This window comes from Diadema setosum, chromosome 9 (genome assembly GCF_964275005.1).
Source record: "Diadema setosum chromosome 9, eeDiaSeto1, whole genome shotgun sequence".
Lineage (NCBI taxonomy): Eukaryota > Metazoa > Echinodermata > Echinoidea > Diadematoida > Diadematidae > Diadema > Diadema setosum.
In genome coordinates this window covers 13,204,093-13,225,471 of record NC_092693.1, presented here as the reverse complement: position 1 = coordinate 13,225,471, position 21,379 = coordinate 13,204,093, and the positions used below count along the sequence as shown (strand labels likewise).

General features: G+C 39.4%; 1 protein-coding gene across 1 annotated transcript; it reads left to right on the top strand.

Annotated features, from left to right (window-relative positions):
* The first annotated feature begins 259 nt into the window (after positions 1 to 259).
* LOC140233443 (neuropilin and tolloid-like protein 2) lies at positions 260 to 9,188 on the top strand. Its single transcript, XM_072313555.1, has 7 exons — positions 260 to 332; positions 2,940 to 3,213; positions 4,434 to 4,468; positions 5,532 to 5,665; positions 6,870 to 7,098; positions 7,627 to 7,743; positions 8,623 to 9,188. Exons 1-7 carry the CDS (start codon positions 260 to 262, stop codon positions 9,186 to 9,188), a joined length of 1,428 nt encoding a protein of 475 aa, XP_072169656.1.
* The last annotated feature ends 12,191 nt before the right edge of the window (positions 9,189 to 21,379 follow it).

Here is a 21,379-nt window from a genome sequence, read left to right as displayed (position 1 = left end):
GTATGCATAATATAATACTGAATAAACATATGTATACTATACATGTTATTTAAACATTTCTTTATCTGTTTCTCTTTTATTATCTATGTATGGATAGATCAAGTATGAATGTTTTATTTTTTCTTTTTCATTTACATGATTTCTTTGTTATTTTCCTGCCACAGCCGACGATGGTCCAAGATTTCGTTTCCCGTCACCAAATTTTTACGACCTGGCCACGCGCTGTGAGGAGCGCTACTACCCCTATGAGAAGTCGGGCATGTTCGCCAGCCCGAACCATCCAGACAAGGAGAAGTACGACAACAATGAAGAGTGCCTGTATCTTTTTGAAGGTGAGTACTCGATCGCATAAAGACACTAAAATACATCCCCTCACCAACTCACACATGTTAAAGTATAGGTTAAAGTGATTTTATTTTTTGGTCGTTCCTTCTTCAGTTCCAGTTAGAACTTTGATCTTTCTTATGTATCATGTTACCCGAAAACGTCATCCCGGTCAAGCACACTACTTATCAAAGACGGTCTCCTCCACTTGTACCTCGAAATATATATTGTTCACACGTATGCTATTACCTTTTGGTACCTGTCTGTCTGTATCATATTACGAGTAAGATTAAAAGTCTCTGATTTTGTCATTTTCATTGTGTATTTGTGTGTATTTCTGTATATTTGTACAAGTGGACAAGTGTAGAAGTGTGAAATATGCCAGAACCAATTAGAATGCAATTCTTGAAAGTAATCATTCGGTTGAGTGTGCCTTCAGATTAAACAATATGCAGGCACAAAATTCGTGAAACATAGTTCATTCATAAGGCGATATATATTCAATAGAGATATTGAAATTTTGCTGACGTAACCATTGCTAAATAAGAAAAAACAACGGACTGAAAAAATGTTACGTAAAAAGTTCCATGATGTAATTCAGGAAAAATAATAGTATATCATAGACATGTCAAATTTAATCTCCGTCTGCCCGAACACTGAAGAATAACGAAACTATATTGTTGTTATTTGCATGTGGATGAAATGTTTTCACTGCACAGTCAAACCTGTCTTTAGCGGTCACCCAAGGGAGATGAAAAAAAGATGACCGCTAATGACAGGTGGTCGCTACAGACAGGGTCTATAACATGTTTTTTTTTTCTCTCTTGAAGAGATGATTTTTTTAAATTTTTTTTTAGTGGCCATATACGATATGTGACTGTTGTAGACGGGTGGCCGCTAAGGCAAGTTTGACTGTAGTACCTTTTTAGCAATAAAGATTTAATCAGCTTTTAGAAATGGAGAGGGAATGTCTGATATTGGACGCCATTAGGGAGATCTTCCAGACTTTAGGACCGTTGTACTTGATTATTTTCTGGGCAATATCCGTTGTTCTGAGTGGTAAATGGGGAAAATGGTTGTGTCGGGTTGCATAAGCATGGGATTCGTCGTTTCTTTTAAGCACGGCTAAAATGCACCGGGGAGGTTATGATTGTGTGGATTATTTAATGCATGAATACGCCAACGTTGTACAACAATGAATCACCTATTTTGAATACCATATTTGAAAAGAACAACGTGTTTGTATTATCTGGGGAAAAGGTTTTTTTTTAACTATTCTGATATTACGTTTCTGGATGAGAAGAATCTTGTTCAGAAGAAATGACGAACTATTTCCCCACGCTCGAATACCATGATACATGAGTTAACTATAAGGTACCAAACAACGTTTGCAGAGTGTTATAGTGGGAAATGCATTGTATATCTTTAATTTTGTAAAGAATTACGGTATTTATTGAATGTAATTTACATAAACAATTAATTTTGGATTTCCACGAAATGTCATTATCAATGATTGAATCAAGAAATGTGGTACCATTAGTTTTGCTGAAAGTAAAATTATCAATTGTAATGTGACCATGAAGGAGATTTATTTAATTGCTGTTATTGAACACCACGTACTGAGTATTTATGTATTCTAATAACTTACTTGTATGTTATCATTGTCGTGAGCGATGGAATGTGTGTCACGCAAAATTAGTATATTTTGCAAGTGAGAGGTACATATAGCACAATTGAACGATTATCTAATTCGAAAAGAACACTCGAACAACTCAAAACGCCCGAAACTGAAACCGCCTATACTCTCGAACTTTGCGTGAATCATTAAGTAGATAATATTGCTTCACGTGGCATTCCTGTACCATTTTTACCTTTTAATAAATTCAGTACCCTTTTTGACATCCAGCAGTACACACATAGGTTCAAGGAATCCCTGCTAAATGATAATCGATATAATCTCCACCAATCCACCGTGGGTGGCTCTGTGCTGGAAACCATGGTAACGGGATTGATTAATATCGAAGAGTAGTGCGCGAAACTCTGTCTGAGAGACCACTATATTCTAGGAGTGAGCATCGCTGTTTTAGTCGTTACGCGTTTGTAAACGTGTTTTGTATGTAAGAACTCAACACTCATTTTCAGTCGATGATATACTACATAAGAAATTAACTCAGGGAATAATTGGGCAACTATTTGCTCAATCTAGTAGCACGTATCGAGTGGGAAACTAACTTGAATCGGTAATCATCTTTGGAAGTATACGCAAAGCTTGTTGAAATACATTGAAATACATTTGTTGTGAGATTTATTTTTCCTTATCTACTTTATTCAAATTAGCATATGCCATTGCTTCCTAGATGCTGCTGAAGTTTCCTTTCCATGTCATCTCCCTTCTTGATTAGTTACATTTTTTTCTTCTGTTTTTCACCCGTCTTTACATCCGCTCTGAATTTTTTAGTGCATGATTGTGCTCCGAGTACTCTTTGACTTGTGTCTATCTACCTGTCATTGTATTATGTATGTATGTATGTATGTATGTATGTATGTATGTATATGTATGTATGTATCTATCTATCTATTTATCTGTGTCACCTCAAATTATTTCCAACATTCAGCTGGCGAGAACGAAGTCATCGAGCTCGTCTTCCACTCGTCCTTCAAGCTGGAGGATTCGGACAACTGCGAGTTCGACTACATCGAGATGCACGATGGCCGCTACGGCTTCTCGCCCGTCATCAACCACCGGTACTGCGGCGACGACCTGCCCCCTCGCATCGTCTCCACCGGTCGGTTTCTACTCATGTTTTTCAAGACGGACAGTATGCTGGAAGACTCGGGCTTCATCGGGGAGTTCAGATACCTGCCAGGTCAGATATTAGTGTTTGCAACGTAGGGCAAGATTTCTGGTCGTCAGAAATACTATTTCGATTCGATTCAATTCAATTCTATTCAAATTTTATTTTGAATTTTCAACTGAATATTCAAAGTATTTATCAAAATTGGAAGACTCGGGCTTCATCGGGGAGTTCAGATACCTGCCAGGTCAGATATTAGTGTTCGCAACGTAGGGCAAGATTTCTGGTTGTCATAAATATCATTTCGATTCAATCCGATTCAATCCAATTCCATTCAATTCAATTTTTATTTTTAAGTTTTCAAAAGAATACGCAAAGCATTCATCAAATTTGGAAGACTCGGGCTTCATCGGGGAGTTCAGGTCAGACATTAGTGTTTGCAACGTAGGGCAAGATTTCTGGTTGTCAGTAATACCATTTCGATTCAGTTCAATTCAATTAATTCAATTCAATTCAATTCAAATTTTATTCTGAATTTTCAACAGAATATACAAAGAGTTTATTAAACTTGGACATGCATTTGTATAATACACAAGAAGCAAGCAAAAGTGATAGTTTGTTCATATGATCAATTAAAAAAACACATACACACAAACTTACCACTGGTATATATTCTGCGAAAAGATGGAGGTACTCACTGAAAATACTATGCTTGTGATATGTCGGTACCTCGGAAAGAATGGAAAAAAAAAATGGGGTGATGAGATTACAACTACAAAGAGTGTGGAAAAATGAGGAAGGTAGGAAACAAAACTAGAATGAAAAGGAAAGCTGAAAAACAAATAAAAAGATCGGATGAAAAAACAAAATAGAAGGAAGAAAATAGGCCATGATGAAGTGCACATAACTTCAAATACTAGTATACAGACGATATTCAAGTATACAGACGAATAGGCTGGGCGGCTGACGTGAAATGTTTATCACCAGGTTACCTATGGTCATATTTCCACTCGGACCTGGTAATAACCTTTCAAATTGGCCATTCAATCAATAAATATTAACTAATGGGTAATGTCATGGATATTCGTTTTCCTCTGCGGACTTAAGCATAATACTATTTTGTTCATTTAGCTCGCTTCATTTATTGATAGGATTTTGAATGAAAGAGAACGCGGATTTCCAGAAGATGTCTGCACTTTATTGCACTACGTTCTGCTGGCTATTGTAAGTAAATTTGCTATGTTTTGTCCTTTCTTCTCGTTCCTCCTCTGATGCTGACTCCTCCTCAGATCCCGACCCACATGATGGAAGCAGAACCAACACGGGAAAGCGTCTTTACGGGCCAGACGGTAATAAAAAATAGATCGATAGTAAAATGGTAGTATTTATTGATCTCCTGACCGGCTTTATGACCTTTGTCAGCTTGCACAGATACGATGGAACTATCTCTTCAAAGACGTTGGTTACCTCGTTTCATATCATTGTAATGGCGCCTTCTGTAAAGATTAGATGTGCTCGCTGGATGTTTGAATACAAACTTTGTCCTGATTTCTAAAGGCATTTCAGATTTGGTAAATGATTTTGGAGTATAAGTGTAAATTAATTTCAAAAATGTTCATCATAAAACGGCAACAGGTGATAGCTAAAGACAATCGACTGCGAAGATGTTTGTGTTGCTATACGGTTGCTAGGGGTGATGGTACCTCTTAATACACTGTATTTGAAGTGAGTTTCTTACGAGAGTAGACCTCGGTTTGGTAATGAAGATTACGAATTTGTTGACGTTGTTTTTGTTGTGGTTGTTGTTATTTTTTCACATGCATTGTTACTTCTAGAGACCAAGTGTGTAACATGAAGATCGTTGCAATGATGCCTAGAAATGAGAAATTAATTTCATTCTACCTACCAACAGCATCACATTCTGTCCGGGCGTTTTTGTTTATGCGTTTCTGGGCGGTGAGTTAGATCAGTCGGTAGCGCGTCTGCCTCACAATCCAAAGGACCCCTGGATTCCTGGGTCCCATTGAGCGATGTTCTGTGTAATCATACTGTCCCTCTAGTAAGAGGCAAAACACTTTGTCCCTCCTATAGGACATAATGGAGGTCCCGTTTGTGAGAGAGAGAGAGTCACAACTCATGCACGTAAAAGATCCCGCTTCATTTATTCATCGCAAAGAGCAGGGTGTTTAACCCGGTGAAGTGATCCCACCTTCCTTCAAACTGGACCCCATTGAAGACCAGCTATTGCAGCTGAATGTGGGCTACCCAGTCATCTTCTCAGATGGAAATGAAACAAAACAATGCTTTTTTCATGCCAACTTCTATTTCAATGAATGTTGCAACTTAGAGTTGTGGGATGATTCCAACATTTCTGATTAACTCGGTGTCCAATAATATTTCATCTCGCGTCAGAATGCTTCTACAACGTCAGTGGCATCGACGGGGAGTTCTCTCCGAAGGTAGTCTATGATTCTCTCAGGGCCGCCCGAAGATGGCCGACCGGTCTCGACTGCACGTGGGAAATAACCGTTCCACCCAACAACAAGGTGGGTTAGAGCATTGAATTAATATACATGGACTTTTCATGGCAGTCTTTCTTTGATGCAATCATCGTCACCGACACATGATTATGTGAATCTTAATGAGTACATTCAGGTGTCTGGATTGTGTTATTATGTATCGTCACTAACAAAAGAATCACTTCCCTCATTTCAGTCTTGTTTCGCTGATGTGCCTTTTTCAGACGGAAATGTCTTTGAATAAATACAGATGATGAGGAGCAGCAAAACCTGAGATAATGACAAATTTTGTGTCAAAAGATGGGTAATTGCTGATTCGCACATTTTCGCACACGCATAAGTCCTTGCCTAATGGCAAGACATACCCGTTCTCTACTATTACCGTCCCTTTTTGCTCTGGAATAAGCTGCGGAAAAGTGAAATATTGAGATCACAATGACAATCATTCTGACAAAATGTCAGCTTTCTTTTAAAAACTGCTTGCTTCTCCCAAGCGAAATTGTTTGAGGCATGATTTCCTAACATACACCACATACTGTACATTCACTTTACTAGATATTTGTGAGTTATTTTCTTCTGCGCATATAGTTTTAGATTTCTCGAATCTCCGTCTTGTTCTTTTCCCGGCTTGCTGGCGGTGACGATGATGGTGTCAAAGCAGTGAAGCATCCTAAAATGTCTTTGTGGCGCTTTTGAGATGTACAGGTGCATAAATTAATTAACAATACGATGAATGTCCTTGTATATTAGGTCCATGGTTAGAGTAACTCCTCTGAAGATGGGCCAGTAAGTAGCGTCCTAATGTACCCAGTACTAATTGATATGAAGCTTATGGAGCAACTGACCAGACAGAAGTCTTGAGAAACATTCTTCACTTGTCTTTGATCGCGCAGGTCAACTTCGGAAACCTTCGGAAAACGAATGACCACACTGCATGTGATTCATATAAACGAGGCAACAAAGGCACTAACTGCAGAAAACCCCAACATGACGTACACCATGTACTATACCTAATGGCTCGCCCGCCCTTGGCTAAACCTACGGGGCACGCCAGTTAAAGGAACTATTTTATGCAAGTGCATGTTGACTTGTGTAATTCATGATGTCCTGAACATCACCTATGTGGGCAATTAAAAATGTGAATACGTGCCATATTATATTATTATGATATAATTATCATTATTTTTTGTTTAAAGTTGCTTTACCGTATACCTTACTTCATTTCCGACAGATTATGATAGACTTTGACGAGTTTTCTCTCAAAAGTCTGAACGAGTGCCACAAGAACCAGATTCTGATCTACGACAAGTATCCTATGAAGGAAAAACTGATGAGGGAGTTCTGCAGCACCTCCGCTCCTGTCGTCATGACAACCAGTAACCGGGCTTACATCCGCTTTAAAGCGACGGAGGAAAACCTGGATAATTTCTGGCACGTGGTGTTCACAGCTTACAAGGACTGTGAGTTTTGAGTTCAGTCGTTGGGTCTTTTAAGTCGTAGGTGGGATGAGTAGATAGTGGATGGGGGCGAAGAGAGTTAATAAGACCTGGGCTTTTATTACGGGTTCAACATCGTGATCCGTGTGCGAGTAACTGAAAACAGCTATATTATTACGTCGTGCTATTGATCGGTTACGAACCATCAATAGATCAAAGAAGGATAAGCAGACACACTAAAATCTTTTTACAGATCTTACGCAGCAACCGTTTAGTGGAATAGGCTATTACTATAATATGGAACAACGAAATCATAGTATTGCTTCATTCTGTTTCAAGCATATTCTAGTTCTTTCACCTCTTAATTACATCATCTCCCAGCGATTATTGTCTAAATCGTAATATGACCGTACGTAAATGATCAAAGATTTTCGACCTTTTTTTTTTTCAAAGCTATGCTCTAGCTTTTGAAGATAACAAGTTTTTGATGTTCCATGGGGAGTTCATCTCTGCATTGTTTTTCCTTTTTGTTTTGTTTTCTGTACATAACAGTCGAGTGCAATCAAAGCATCTACTTCGCCTGTGGCCAGTATATGTGTATTAGCAACGATCTGGTGTGTAACGGCAAGAGAAACTGCTACAACTTTGCCTACGACGAACAGGAGTGCGGTAAGATCACGGTCCTTTTACCGCAACCCCACCGCTGCGGCGGTATACTACCGATGTCATAACCGCAGTAACTCAATAGTAAATTGGCCTTTTTCTTCACGTAGTGCTTACCAACTATTCAAAGGAAAGTTCATCACGACTAGTTTATAGACTCAAATAATGCTTCAAAAAGCTTGATGACTGTGTGACTCTTTTAGAAACCGTTGGTGTATTGTTTTAGTAACCATCTGCGCATTCCATACTTTTCATTGTGGTCGGGTGAGAACAAAATGATGAAATTACGGTGGTTCTTGTTTTATCCTAGTTATCAACAATGAGTCAGTCTACTGTGACACATTGTGAAATCAAACATCATCTGCAGGAAATGAACATGATACGAAGCTACTAGAGTGAATACTTGCAAGAGATAATGACTTATTATACTTCAGTTACTGTATAGTTACTGTATGGGTACACTAATAGAATACTCAGTAAACTACATGATACACCAAAGAGCAAAGGCATTGTTTATGCACTGTCCACTGTGAAACAGCTTTTTTTTTTTCTTTTTTCAGGGAAGGAGGAGTGAGGAATGAAAGAAAAAAGTAAGAAGAAAAAGAATGCGAAAATTACCTGCCTGCGCGAATATAACCAACAAGGATAAGGGAATTAGAAGGAAATGAAAATCAAGGAAAGTCTTTATCTGCGGTGTGGTAAAGATGAAATTTATTTTATAAAGGAAACAAATATCAACTTCAGTCAAAAAAAAAAGTATTTCTTCGAATTCCATGGTATTTAAGGCTCAGAATTGAGGATGGATATACTTAGTAGTGCTGTAAGATACAACTAAATCCTCGTGTCATGTACAAGCTCTCTGTTGTCTGTATTTTCCCCTCACAGAGACAGAAACACCAGCGCTCCTTGACGGCAAAATCGACACCGTCCTGGGCTGCATGATGTCCGTCATTCTCCTCGTCACTGCTATTACCATCTGCCTGTCGTGTCGACACTCGTGGCTCCGCACTCGTGAGCGCGCCAAAGCGATGTCGACGAGGAGGAAAGCGGAGAAACAAGCCGTGCAGTACATGATGGACAACGAGGCGGCCGCCGACACCCACGAACTCTCACCGATGGGCGATGCCAAGGATAACTACACCTCATGGGACAAGGGACGAGGCTTCTCTGACGACACGGCCAGCCGCGGGGCGACCACGACTACGACTACGACCTCGTCGTCGGGTCGCCATCTCGCCCCCGGTAGGGCCTCGCTGACGTCGCAGGTCAGCGACTACGTGGAGCACATGATGGACAGGTTTGGGGGTGCGCACGCTCACGGGAGTGGTGGCGAAGGGAGGCTTGGCCGGGCCGGCCATTCGAACAACGTGTGGACGAGACAGTCGTTTAGCGATCATCCACGAACTGCGCACATCACCTACCCCACAAAGGACATACAGGTGCACGTGTGACGCCACGCTGATGCAGTCTTTGATGACGCATTTACAATGGATACGTCCTTAGCGGTCAAACGACGCAATTCGATGAATGAAATCGAGGTACCAAAGGGGAAAAGTTGCGATGGCTATCCCATGCAGATGAAACATGGGAAGATTTGCCACATTTGAGTGGCAAACCGCGCTAACTGCCAGGGTTGAAGATCACCTGAAATATGACAGAGCGAATCTGTTTTTGTATGTACGACATTCGTACGTCTCTCTCTACCACCTTGCTTGCGCTCCGTCGCTGCGTTTGTCGAGGTTAACAAACTCTTGTGTTTGCCAATCGGAACAGCACATAATCATCGCGTATCTTCCAAGAAAACTTAATGCGTTCTTGTTCTCGTTTCAAGATAGCATTTGGCGCCTGATAGAGCGAGGGCAAACATTTCAAGAAACAGAGCTAGCCACCACAATCTCAACTTGCAACATACATGTCTTCAAACGCCACATCATACATGCACATGTGAACAAACGCATTGTGTGTCACCTAGCAACAGATTGATATTGAATCATGCAAAATGGACAAAGATGACGTTTTGTATCTTACGTTTTCACAGATAATCAGAATTAGTATTGCCGTCTGGTAACGGGTTTTAGGCAGGTCTTATTCGGTAACAAAATGACGTTTCCTACATGAAATGTAAATACAGCCAGTTGAAGAGGTGCGTATGATATACTAATGTTACTAAAACGGTATTAACTGAATGGCCATTTTTTTGAATGTCTCATTTGCACAGGATTATATTGCTTAGCAAGTGAAATCTATCAGGTCCAACGGGAAGAATTCGTCTATCATTCGTCTGCAACCATATTTTTCTCTCCGATTTTTTTTTTCACTCGACGATTTCTATCTGCGTAATTGTACCGTAAAATCTTGTATTGTTCTTGTTCTTATCTGATGTTAAGTCATGTTTAAGTGTATGTACAAACATGAAACGCCCGGTTCGTTTGATATTAGCCTTCGAATCACGTTCAGTGTATGCCGTTTTATCCTTACGAGATTATAAGGTATCGAAATGCTGACGTATTACGACGTTGTGGTTATTGCGTTTGGGAAGATTATTTCGCTTTTGGTTTGTTTGTTTGCTTGCTTGCTTTTATTCAATGAGGAATATTGTGATGGGAATTCTCATCAGAAAACTTAGTTTGAAATTTTTCCAGCATTGCATTACATGGTCTCTTTGAGTATTGTTAATATTTCGACGCATGAACATGAAGTCGTTACTATAAAATACAGTAATATACTAAGTAGGTTCATCATTAGCACGGGGGCTGCACCGGCATTTTTTTTTTGACAGTTTGAAAATCTCACACGACATCTACGGCAATCACGAACTGTCACGTCTACATATCCCATCTCACCGCGTTGTCTCACGTCCATCAGTTTTTTTCCACGGTGGCCTAAAACGTGACTACCGTGTCCGCTGGGAACATGGTGTAAACGCATCATAATTTATGAAAAGTAAGTATAGGGGATTGCAGGCAGTCAAACACACCACAAGATTAGAGAGGAACAGTACCAAATTCATTGTTTATTTGTTTTTTTCCCGTAAATTTTGGGCTTCCATCGATTATACAAACAAAAACCAAATGTCATCTTGGTTAACGAATATCATTGCTGATGATATTATGGGGAAAAGACCCTTTTTTGAAATAAGATCCGATGAGGCGGTAAGACAGTCCCATATCTAATATTCAATGTATAAAATAGTTTTATAAGTTTTGTTAATTTAATAATCAGATTTTTCTGGAGCAAATTGCCCGCTAGGCAGAGTTCCATTCAAATCAAAACAACAACAACAGCAACAACAGCAACAACAACAACTTTGTGCAAATGGATCTCACTTAAAAGGGATGCATAACAGTGTCTCATGTCATTCAGGTGCATCTCTGTTAAGTGTGGTATAGACATAGAAATATATTTAAGATATATCTAAATAAATAGGTTTACGGATGAATTTTGTAGTACCTGTCAATAAACGTGGATATTTTCGCGGGGGTCATTTTTCGCGCTCGGCTGGATTAGATTAATTTTCGCGTGTTTTTAATTCCGCGGAATCAGGACATTAACTACAGGAACATATTGCATGCAAAAATATTCGCGTGCTTTTATTTTCGCGCTAGCATCTGGAAGCGCGAAATGCGCGAAAATTGCCACACCGCGAAAATTTCCACTTTTTGCAGTAGCAGGCGTAGTACCCATGTTATTTCCTAAAATTTGTAACTGACGAAAGTCAACGTTTACAAAAGTAATACATGCCACGCTGTTCACGTGAAGAAAGAGAAAACTAGGAGAAATGTGAGAGGTTATCAGAGGCAAGTATTATCAAAACAAGTGAGTTCAAAGCGATGAACTGTTGATTTAGCCAAGAATTGAGTGATTTGAAGATTTTTACTTGTAGATTTTATCTGTAAAAATCTTTCAAAGATAGTAATCTTTACTACGTGACTTTGAAAATGCGTAGAGGCAGAAGAATAACCAGATAAAGAGTTGATCCATATCTACAGGGACTAGAGTAGCTTATTGTCTGTAATAATAACATTCTATCTTGTTGTTGTTGAGTCGTGAAGTAGCAATCAATAACTGTGGCAACAAAACTCACCATTTCATCTCTCTATGAATGTGGTGAGCCCTCTATCGACGACGACCTGTCGCTGTTTTGCAGAGAGAGGGCTTTCAGGATAACATACACCCCTGGACATACACAGACAGTGGAACATACCCTATATTCATTCATCGCGTATTAAAGCAGGGCAGGTACCCGAAAACTTAGTAGGCTTATATACACTTTTAAACGGAAGACTGTTTGAAGCAATCATTTTTGTGTAAATTCTATGCCGCAAAACAAACAGACAAACAAGGTCAAGCATTTATATAATCATAGTCCTATTTTTCGAACATTGCCTGCATGTGTGTGACTGCGTGCGCATGCGCGTTCGTTTGTGAGTTGTGAGTGTGTGTCATTTGTATCAGTTCGTAATTGCAGGCGAGGATTTTAATCGTGAAGGTTACACCATCATGCAGTATTGTTCGAGAGGTCGACATCGTACTCGGAAGTCAGTTTTTGTAATGTTTTTCTAAGCTGTTTGTACCCATGTACACCAACCAATTTTAATGTCTTTCTTATTTGACCGTTCCTTTTTCAGTGTTATATTTTCGTATCGGAGTTCTCGAAATCGATATGTCAGTGTGCTACGTTTCGCTTCTACGTGTTGCACCGTGCAGTCGAACTAATATTATGTCGTACTTGTGAAGACAATCCCCACTTAATGCATCAATAAGAATACCTATGTATAAAAAACATAATTTGTATCTACATGTAATAGCATGGAAGAAGATTAATTAAGTTTCCTCCTTCCAACTCCATCGAGTTGGTAAGAAAGGGTGTTTTTCTTTTAGTGACAATTCCACTCCAAACTTAGTTTGAATGTGGTAATGAGAGTTATTTTTTTTTACAAGTTAAACATTGTAATGGTAAAAACAATAATAAGTAAGCTATGGAATGTGAAAGTTTCACGGAACATCGATGTTATTAGCGAACCAAATGAGTGTGCAAATTAGATGAGATGATGATGTCATAGCCTCACAAGCTTCCCACTGACATGCACAAGAGATTTCACTCTCACACACACACACACACACACACATTCACACACAAAATGCTTTAGAAGCGATATATAAAAAAAGCGAGAGCTCGTAAAATTCACTACAAATTTTTGGTGTGCTTAAATAGTCCATTAATGCATGATGACTTCGGTGGGGGGGGGGGGGTGGCGGCAATTAGTATTCTAAGTTCTCCAACAAAGTATAATTTTCCTCGTATGTTTGTTTGTTTTTATTTTCACATACAAGCCAGTGAGAGAGTTGTGGGGCAATGATGACATCATAACCTTAGGAATGTATGATTTGCATATTCATGACGTGATCAGGACGGACTCACACTATTTCGTCAACATGTGGACAACTTCTTGAATGTTCTTACAATACATATGTCAATGAGAATTAATTAAAAATTTGAACGAAATTTGTACCAATTTCTGTGTTTTTTTAATTCACTCGATTTATCAGAATCATTTTGAACATGCAGTGGCACAGTGCACTTTATAAGATGTGAGATGACTCTTCAATATTCACGTGACCATTATTGTTTTCCAAATACTCGTCCGATTCCGCTGCTCAATACTGGAGGAAGTGTATTGCTGAAGTTTCACAATGTATCATCTTGAAGGGCTCCCTCTGTGGGATATTTTTGGCCACCGACAGATTCCACAGAGCCGAGGTAGGCACTGCAAGTCTTTTCCCTTTGGAAAAAAGAAAATGTCTGTGATTTACGAAGACAAATTTATCAGTTTGACCCTGGCGCAAAATGGAGAAATGACTGCAATGTTACATTTCAGGAGCAGTAGTTTCTCGTTCGTCGTCGCTGCGAAAGCGCTACGAGATGAGACAAATAGATTGTATGAGCACTGTCATCAAAGTGTGTACGTCCTGCAGCACTTCTATTCAGTCCTGAAGCGAAAACTCCCTTAAACAATATTGATTCCGTGGACCCTATAATATAAAAGGATTGCGCATTAAACGTGCGTTTATCAATACGCACAAGATAAAACAAACGAAAGTCGGTTACGGAATCTATATGGTAATGCCCGTTATAAATCATAATCGTATGATTATAATTCCACCAGTTTCTCCTTTATCTCTGTACAGAAATCATGGTCATGCTATTGATAGTCCATGGGCATGTGCATTTAAAGCCAAAACAACAACAACAACAACAACAACAACAAAACCCACAAAACGAAACAAAACAAAAACCGATGAACGAAAGTCTTCCTAAACCTGGAGGTCCCCTTTACGCACGGCTTGATGTGCAAATAGTAAACCAGAGATGACTGCAGATGCGTTATATTTTCACTTATGTAATGAATGTCTTTCGTGGTCTTTGTTAATATATGTGTCTGTGAACAAACATGGTTGTATCAGCTTTCATATTATTTCCTTTTAATTACATTTAATGGTGCCGGAAAGAAACACTCATGACCATAAAAGATATACTAATCGCTTATGATAATCAGGTTCTTTTTATCACCCTGGTGTGTACTAATCAATGTTGCTACGTGTATGGTATCTTTACGAGAAAATGAAAAACAAAATTATTAATGCAATATTATCAATAAATGATGCTTTTATCCTTCCCGAATCGACTACTTGGTTTCACTTTGTTGTTGAAGTGTTATGGGTCAACAAGGTACACAATTTATTGTAATGCTTACACGTTTTATACAGAGAGACCAGAGGGCATTTCATGAAGCGTTTTGTCCGACAAATTTGCCCTCGACCAATCAGATGCAAGGATTTCAGTAGCTTGTAACAGTTTGTCAGAAAAACTTCCGACCAAAACGTCTCATTAAATGCCCCCCCCCCCCCCCGGAGTACCAAGGTGTAATGTCATAGCCATTCATCGCCATGGGAACGGGTTGTAAACAACCTCACCTAGCCCGTGTGCTTTATGCTCGCACTTGGTTCCAACAAAGACTGTGAAATCATCACTTCGTTGCTCTATACATGTGCAGAAAATAAGACCAGGATAGTAAAGCATATTTACTTCTCAACGACAACTTTTCTTTTCTGTTTTTTGGTGTTGATCTTACTTTAACCTATTAAGTCTCAACTAGAGATTTTTCTGTCCATGGTCATTTCCCCCCAAGAATCCTCTGGAATAAATGTCCAGCCGTACCAAGATAGAAGTGAAATGTCGAAATCGTAGTGATTAGCCAGAAAGACATACTAGTAAGTAATCGATAGTCACTCATTAATCTAAATCTAAAATGTCATTCTATCATTCTAGATTCAGTCCTAATTAATTACAGTTTATCAAAAGAGGGTTTTTTTTTCTCAAACACAAAACAAAACTAAAATCTACTTTGGGATTTACCAGTTCACCTCAAACGAGTTAATCTTCACCCATGTACATAAAATGAATGGCATCGTCTATGTTGTAATGTGATATCAGAACAGAAAGACAGTCGATTTTCCTGTACTTTCATTTTGGTGTTCATGAGAGGGAGAGCGAGAATGTGGGGGGGGGGGGGGTGGGTGGGATAAATTAACTCTCTACTCACTAAAACCAGGTGTAGCGCACATTAACCCTGCTGGAAAGTTCAATGTTTAGGAAGCAAATGGTTGCAAATGTCATTCTGCCAAGAAATGATCGACGTAATGTAGAGCCTTCTCCTTCTGCTCACTATTTAGCCATATTCTTTAACTAAGTATGTACCCCCTTCTTCTTCTTTTTTTTTTCTTTTTCTTCTTCTTCTTCTTCATCTCCTCCTCCTCCTCCTCCTCCTTCTGGCTACTCTGTTTCCTTCAATTCACAACGCAGGGAAAAGTAAAGAATAGACCGAAGAGGGAACGGTCCATGACCGACCCTGTCTGAAACTGGTAACAGACGTAATACCGGATAACAATGCTGATTTCTAACTATAGGGTTGAAGAAAATGTCACGCATCGGCCATGGTCGTGTCATCACCTCCTACAAACGGAGACATTATCTCAACATTTGTCGCGCTACCGTTGGACGAGGACATTAAATTAGTTTTAAACGTAGCTAAGATCTCATGTTTTCAAAATTCCTCTTACTGAGCATTACGTATACGGCTGGTGGCATCCAAATTCTTTCCTTCATTCTTTCCATCTCCAACACACCCCTCCCTCACTCCCTCTCTGTCTCTTACATGCAATCAAATTACCAAATGGGGGATACAGTGTCAAGTGTATATTAAGTCAGGCCCCCTTCTGCTTGGCGGGATGTTTAATTCACGTCCCACATCCCTGAGCAAACAAATAATACATTAGCATCATTGCCATCCCATCTTCCCTCCTAACCACACCCTCAGGGTGACGGCAAGGGCTGGGGTGCCGAGAAGACAGTTGAAGGGAATGTGTAGACTCAATACCGTGTGTCGTCGATTTTCTTCGCTTGGAGATCTCTGCCTTCAGCTCAAATTTTCGTGTCTTTGAGAATATTGGGTATGTGCTCATTACTTAGTTTTGATTGTCACGTCACACCACCAACTCTTCTCTGTTTTCCCCCATATCACTTCCTGATCATTTTCTGTGCTTTTCATTATGTTTATCAGAGGACAATGATTACATAATAGCACATGTATATACCCTCATGCGCACTCGTCCAAGAGGGTTTACACACGTGCATACACACACACACACACACACACACACACACACACACACACACTCACACACAAATACGACACTCTTCCTAAGCAAGCAAACACATTTTCAGTGAAACCTTTTCCATTGTTCAATTTATTTCTGCATAGTTATTTCTTTTCCCTTTTCAATTCAATTCAACTCAAATAATTTCAATTCCACATAAAGTAATACAAGGTAATATACTCACTCTCACTCTCATGAAAGAAGAATTTCAAATTACACAAATTCTAAGAATACAGAATACAATCATGTATAGTAAGTAAGTAGTCTTTATATTTCGATGAATGAACTTCACGTATGTAAGCAAATAAGACTATATCGTTTAATTGTATATGGAAAAGAGAAATCCACGAGAAAAGCAAAGCTTAACTTTAACTCTGGAAGATAAGGAAGAGCATATCAATATCAGTCCAGGACTCCAGGTATGCATGACAATCTTGACATCATGACGTCAGACGAAATGGACAGAGAGAAAACAAGGGCAAGGACAAAAACAAGGAAACGAAAACAAGCCCCTGTAAGGAGACATTATGAACTCCCTCGTGGAGACATTTTTATTAGCGTGACTTTAAATACCGATAATAACAACCTTGAGCAGCTTATGAGATAACTTGATTCGAACTAAGTATTGCTTGGGGCAAATTACATTTCAATTCCGATTTATATTTTTCCATAAACAGCAACAAAACTGCAGTGTGTATACAAGTATATTATCCATATATATAAATATCTATATATGATTGTATATATATATATATCTGTATGGGTGCTGTTCGTTATTCCGAAGGTTCGCTATTCCGAAGGTTCGTTATTCCGAAGGGTCGTCAATCCGAAACACGCAAATTCCCTATACCTAGAGGTTCGTTAATCCGAAAATGAAAAAGGGTTCGTTAGTCCGAAAATTTGTGGAGTTATTCCGAAGGTTCGTTACTCCGAAGATTGTTTAATCCGAAAATGAAATTCGGAACAATGAACCTTCGGAATAACGAATCTTAGGAATAAAGAGCCTTCGGAATAACGAACCTTCGGAATAACGAGCTGTAACCATATGTATATATATATATACACACACAATTTAACATCATACTACTCATACATACATTTTACTTGCTGAGTAATATAACAGCATCTCAACAATCAAATTATTACGGCAGCCATCACGTTTAGCAAAACTCAGAATATGTTTCTGTGAGTGGGGGTAGTCATAGTTATGCTCTAGACCCCTTTGCTAGATCTCAAAAGGCGACTTTGCATGCAATCGTGCAGTTGTCACGCCCGTATATCTGCTTTTCCCCCTCTGGAGAGATGCCAAGTAAATCGACCTGTTGCACGCGGTCATTACAATTTCATGAGTTTTGGTGGTTTTGATCAAATCCTTTACTTACGGTACTCGAAGGCAAGGATTCAAGGCAAGAATACGTGCATCTTAGCCAATATTATTATGATGTGAACAGAGAGTGTACCTGCGCCACAAAAAAAAAAAAAAAACACTAGTCCTTCGAAATCTTCAGTAGACGAACTTCGTAGAGTTCATGTAAAGCTTGTTTTGTTCAGAAATTCTTTCCCGTTAATCACATGTAGAAAGCTTGTCGCAAACCCACATTTCTAATCTTGTCTGAATATACATTGCTAATCTTCTTTGAATGTTATATGTCATAAACTTCCGTAACTGTTGGTACGGCAGTGTATATGGGCTATGTAGAGTGAGTTCATTAGCATAAGCTTTGAAACAGAAAAAAAAAAACGAAGTAGTTCCGTATTTTTCGTCTCAGATGTACATTTTGGAACTTTCTGCGAGACTTTTTTTCGAGTAGCAGCAAATTGAGGGAGCCTTTGCGCATTCATACTTGATATCATCTTCGTATATTTACGTGGGCACATTCGCGTTAGCCGTCGGCAAGTGAAGGATTTCGGCTCGAAGAGAGCGAACGCCAATATTCGGATAGCGCCATCTACCGCTCACTCTCTCTCTCTCTCTCTCTCTGCAGCTGTTTCGTTGTTGTTGTTGTTGTTGTTGTTGTTTCGTTCTTAAACAGAAGTTTTATGTGAGGTCAGAAATTATGTCATTCATTTCAATCTTAGTTATTGCCAAATCCATAAATAGTATTTAAGTCGTACTAAGAGATAGTAGCATTGGAGCAAAATAGCAGAAAACGCTAATGGTCCAAGATATTCCGACTGTGTGGTTAGACAGTTTTGCTGAGTTGCATCGAAAATCACTAGTTGTCATTAAACGAATCGTGAACATAGTTATTTATAAAGAGTGTTTATTGTTATGGCGGAGTGTCACTTTGACAACCAAAATAACAACAGGTGGTGGAGGCTGAATAATGTGAGAAGAATGCCTGGGTTACATTGTGCAGGCACGGAGAAGTTGTAGATTCCAACGAACTGGTTCAAAACAACCTCACCTGGCCCGAATATTAGTTTATGAACACTATTGTTTTGCTAATCATACTCGCACCTGTTTCCAACCCAGGCTAAAACAAAAGACTGTGACATCATCACTTCGGGACTTATTAAACGCGAGTTGTTTACGCTGCTGTTCTAACAGGTGTTTTAACAGGTGTGCAAGTCAAATGGTATAATGAATGTCACAAACTTTAGGGGTCAGACAACTGACCCTATTCCGTAATATCAATTGTCGATTGTTGGCGCATATTGTACACATTTGCATAGATTGTAGCCATAGTAGAATTAAATCATTTGAGCGCTTGGAAGACGTTATCTGGTGGCCTGCTAATACACAACGAATACGGTGCTCTGTCTTCCACCCTCAGTCATATGGATTGAGAATATGCGGCAGATTAGAAGAAACACATCAGTGATGATTGAGGAAAATCTGACAATCCGTTCAACAGCCGCCATCACAGGATGAAAAAACAGCATACTTACATCTCGCATGGACAACAATGGAAAGAAAATGAGAAGAGAATTCCACAAAATTTCATTTTTTAAATGAAAAGTACACATTCCCTATACTAGATGCTTACATAATGTTAAGGGTATTTCTCTCATTTCTGTAAGAGATAAGCCAAGTGCTTTTTCATTCTGCTAATAAAATGGAAAAAAGTTGAGTTCCCTTTATAATTTCTTTATATCGTTGTCCATCCGTCACGAAATATTCTAGTTTCCTCATCCAGCGATGGCGGCACCGAAACTTTCAGAACTAATCATTTTTTTTCTTTCAGTCTCTTTCCAATTTCAATCTTTTCCATTCAGATCTTCCTAACTATTCACCAATGTGTTCTACAAGTATCGGCACTGCATTCGCTCAATCCGCACGTATACTCAGTATTTGGGTCTCATTCACTCGATGCGATGACACTGTTAACAGTGACTTTCTCATCTAATTTTGATAAGGGGCTGGTCGAAAGGGCTTGCCTCTCTAGTCTTTAATTATTCACGCAAAAGACTACGGAATGAATCAAAGGGACTCATTCCATGATTTTCGATAAATATACCTCAAAGAAACTAAAAAGTTAACTAAATTGTTGTTTATTGTAAATTAGATTTGGTCTGAGATTTAATAAACAAACTTTGAAATGGAATGCTATCAGTGTTGTCAATATATTATGAGCTCATGCACAACTTGGCGTAAAACATAACCCGATGAGAATTGGAGTGTTCATTATGTCGAAACAAAACCCAAACTATTCGGTGCTTGATGAATAGCATAATGCACGCATGTTTTTCGGCATCGCAAGAAAGTTAAAGATTAAAGTGGGCCCTCTACGCCAGGGAAGGACCCGATTCAACTTGTCTGAAATGGAAAAAAAAAAAGTCATTAAACAAAACAAACAGACACAAATAAATATACCATGGATCGCAAAATTCTGCCTGATGTCGACATACACCAAACCCGAACCCTCACGCCCAACGTATTGATCAATATCTGGTATACTCAAAGTTGACAGCTACAATATAACATGTATCAGAACATCAGTGACAACAAAACAACAGCACATACTCCATCACACACATACGCACACATACACACACACGCACCCACAGAAACACACACACCATACGCATACACGCCCAAACACACAGTCACACACAGTCACACACAACCAAACATCTAACCTACTAATAACAACCAGCAATTCTGTTAAAACTGTAAACGACACACACACACTTCAAGAAAGCAGCAATATACACGCACGCATGTACCGTTACACACGCACACACTCACCCACACACACATTCACTATGTAGCTAATTATTTCCTTTGGGTCGTGGGCTGCAGTTACCGGAGCGATGTCAAAAGGGAAGCCATACACATGCACACATACACTGGCACTAGCGATCGCTCTTAGGCTTGTAGGGCATAATAGCTAACACGCGCTGCCCCTTGGCGGCAAGATATACTGTGACAGTTTCTAACAGTGATAAATACTCGTCCCGAGGCAGGGGGAAAATAAGGCCTATGTTACTAATTTTCAAAATAAGACATCCTTCATAGCCGGCTGCGCTGCAGCAGCGGGAGAGGCCCCGCAACCCGCCCGGGGAATCAGCGAGGACGAACATGATGGAAGAGTGGAAAGAAAAGAAAAAAAAATAAGAACCTTCCAAGAGAAGCATTCGGGCAAAACGGAGCTCTTAATTTAAATTAACCTGCGCCAGAGCCAGCAAAACAACCTCAAAATTTGACATGGATACATTTTTCCCCGCCACCCTCTTTTTATTTGCCTTCCTTTCAGTTTCGGTTTCAGGAAGAGGGGAAGAAAGGGAGAGAAAAGTGAGCGAGGGGAAATAAATCGCGAACAAAGATGACAGATAATAGTGGAGAAGTATTTTTAGAGCTCCTTAACATTTTCGAGTAGAGTCGAATGCTCTAAAGAGCCTTGGTTTATCGTATCGTCATCGCAGTCCTTAGCCAAAAGCCAGCAAGTTAAATGAAAATACACCTTTTTATCCTCATGAG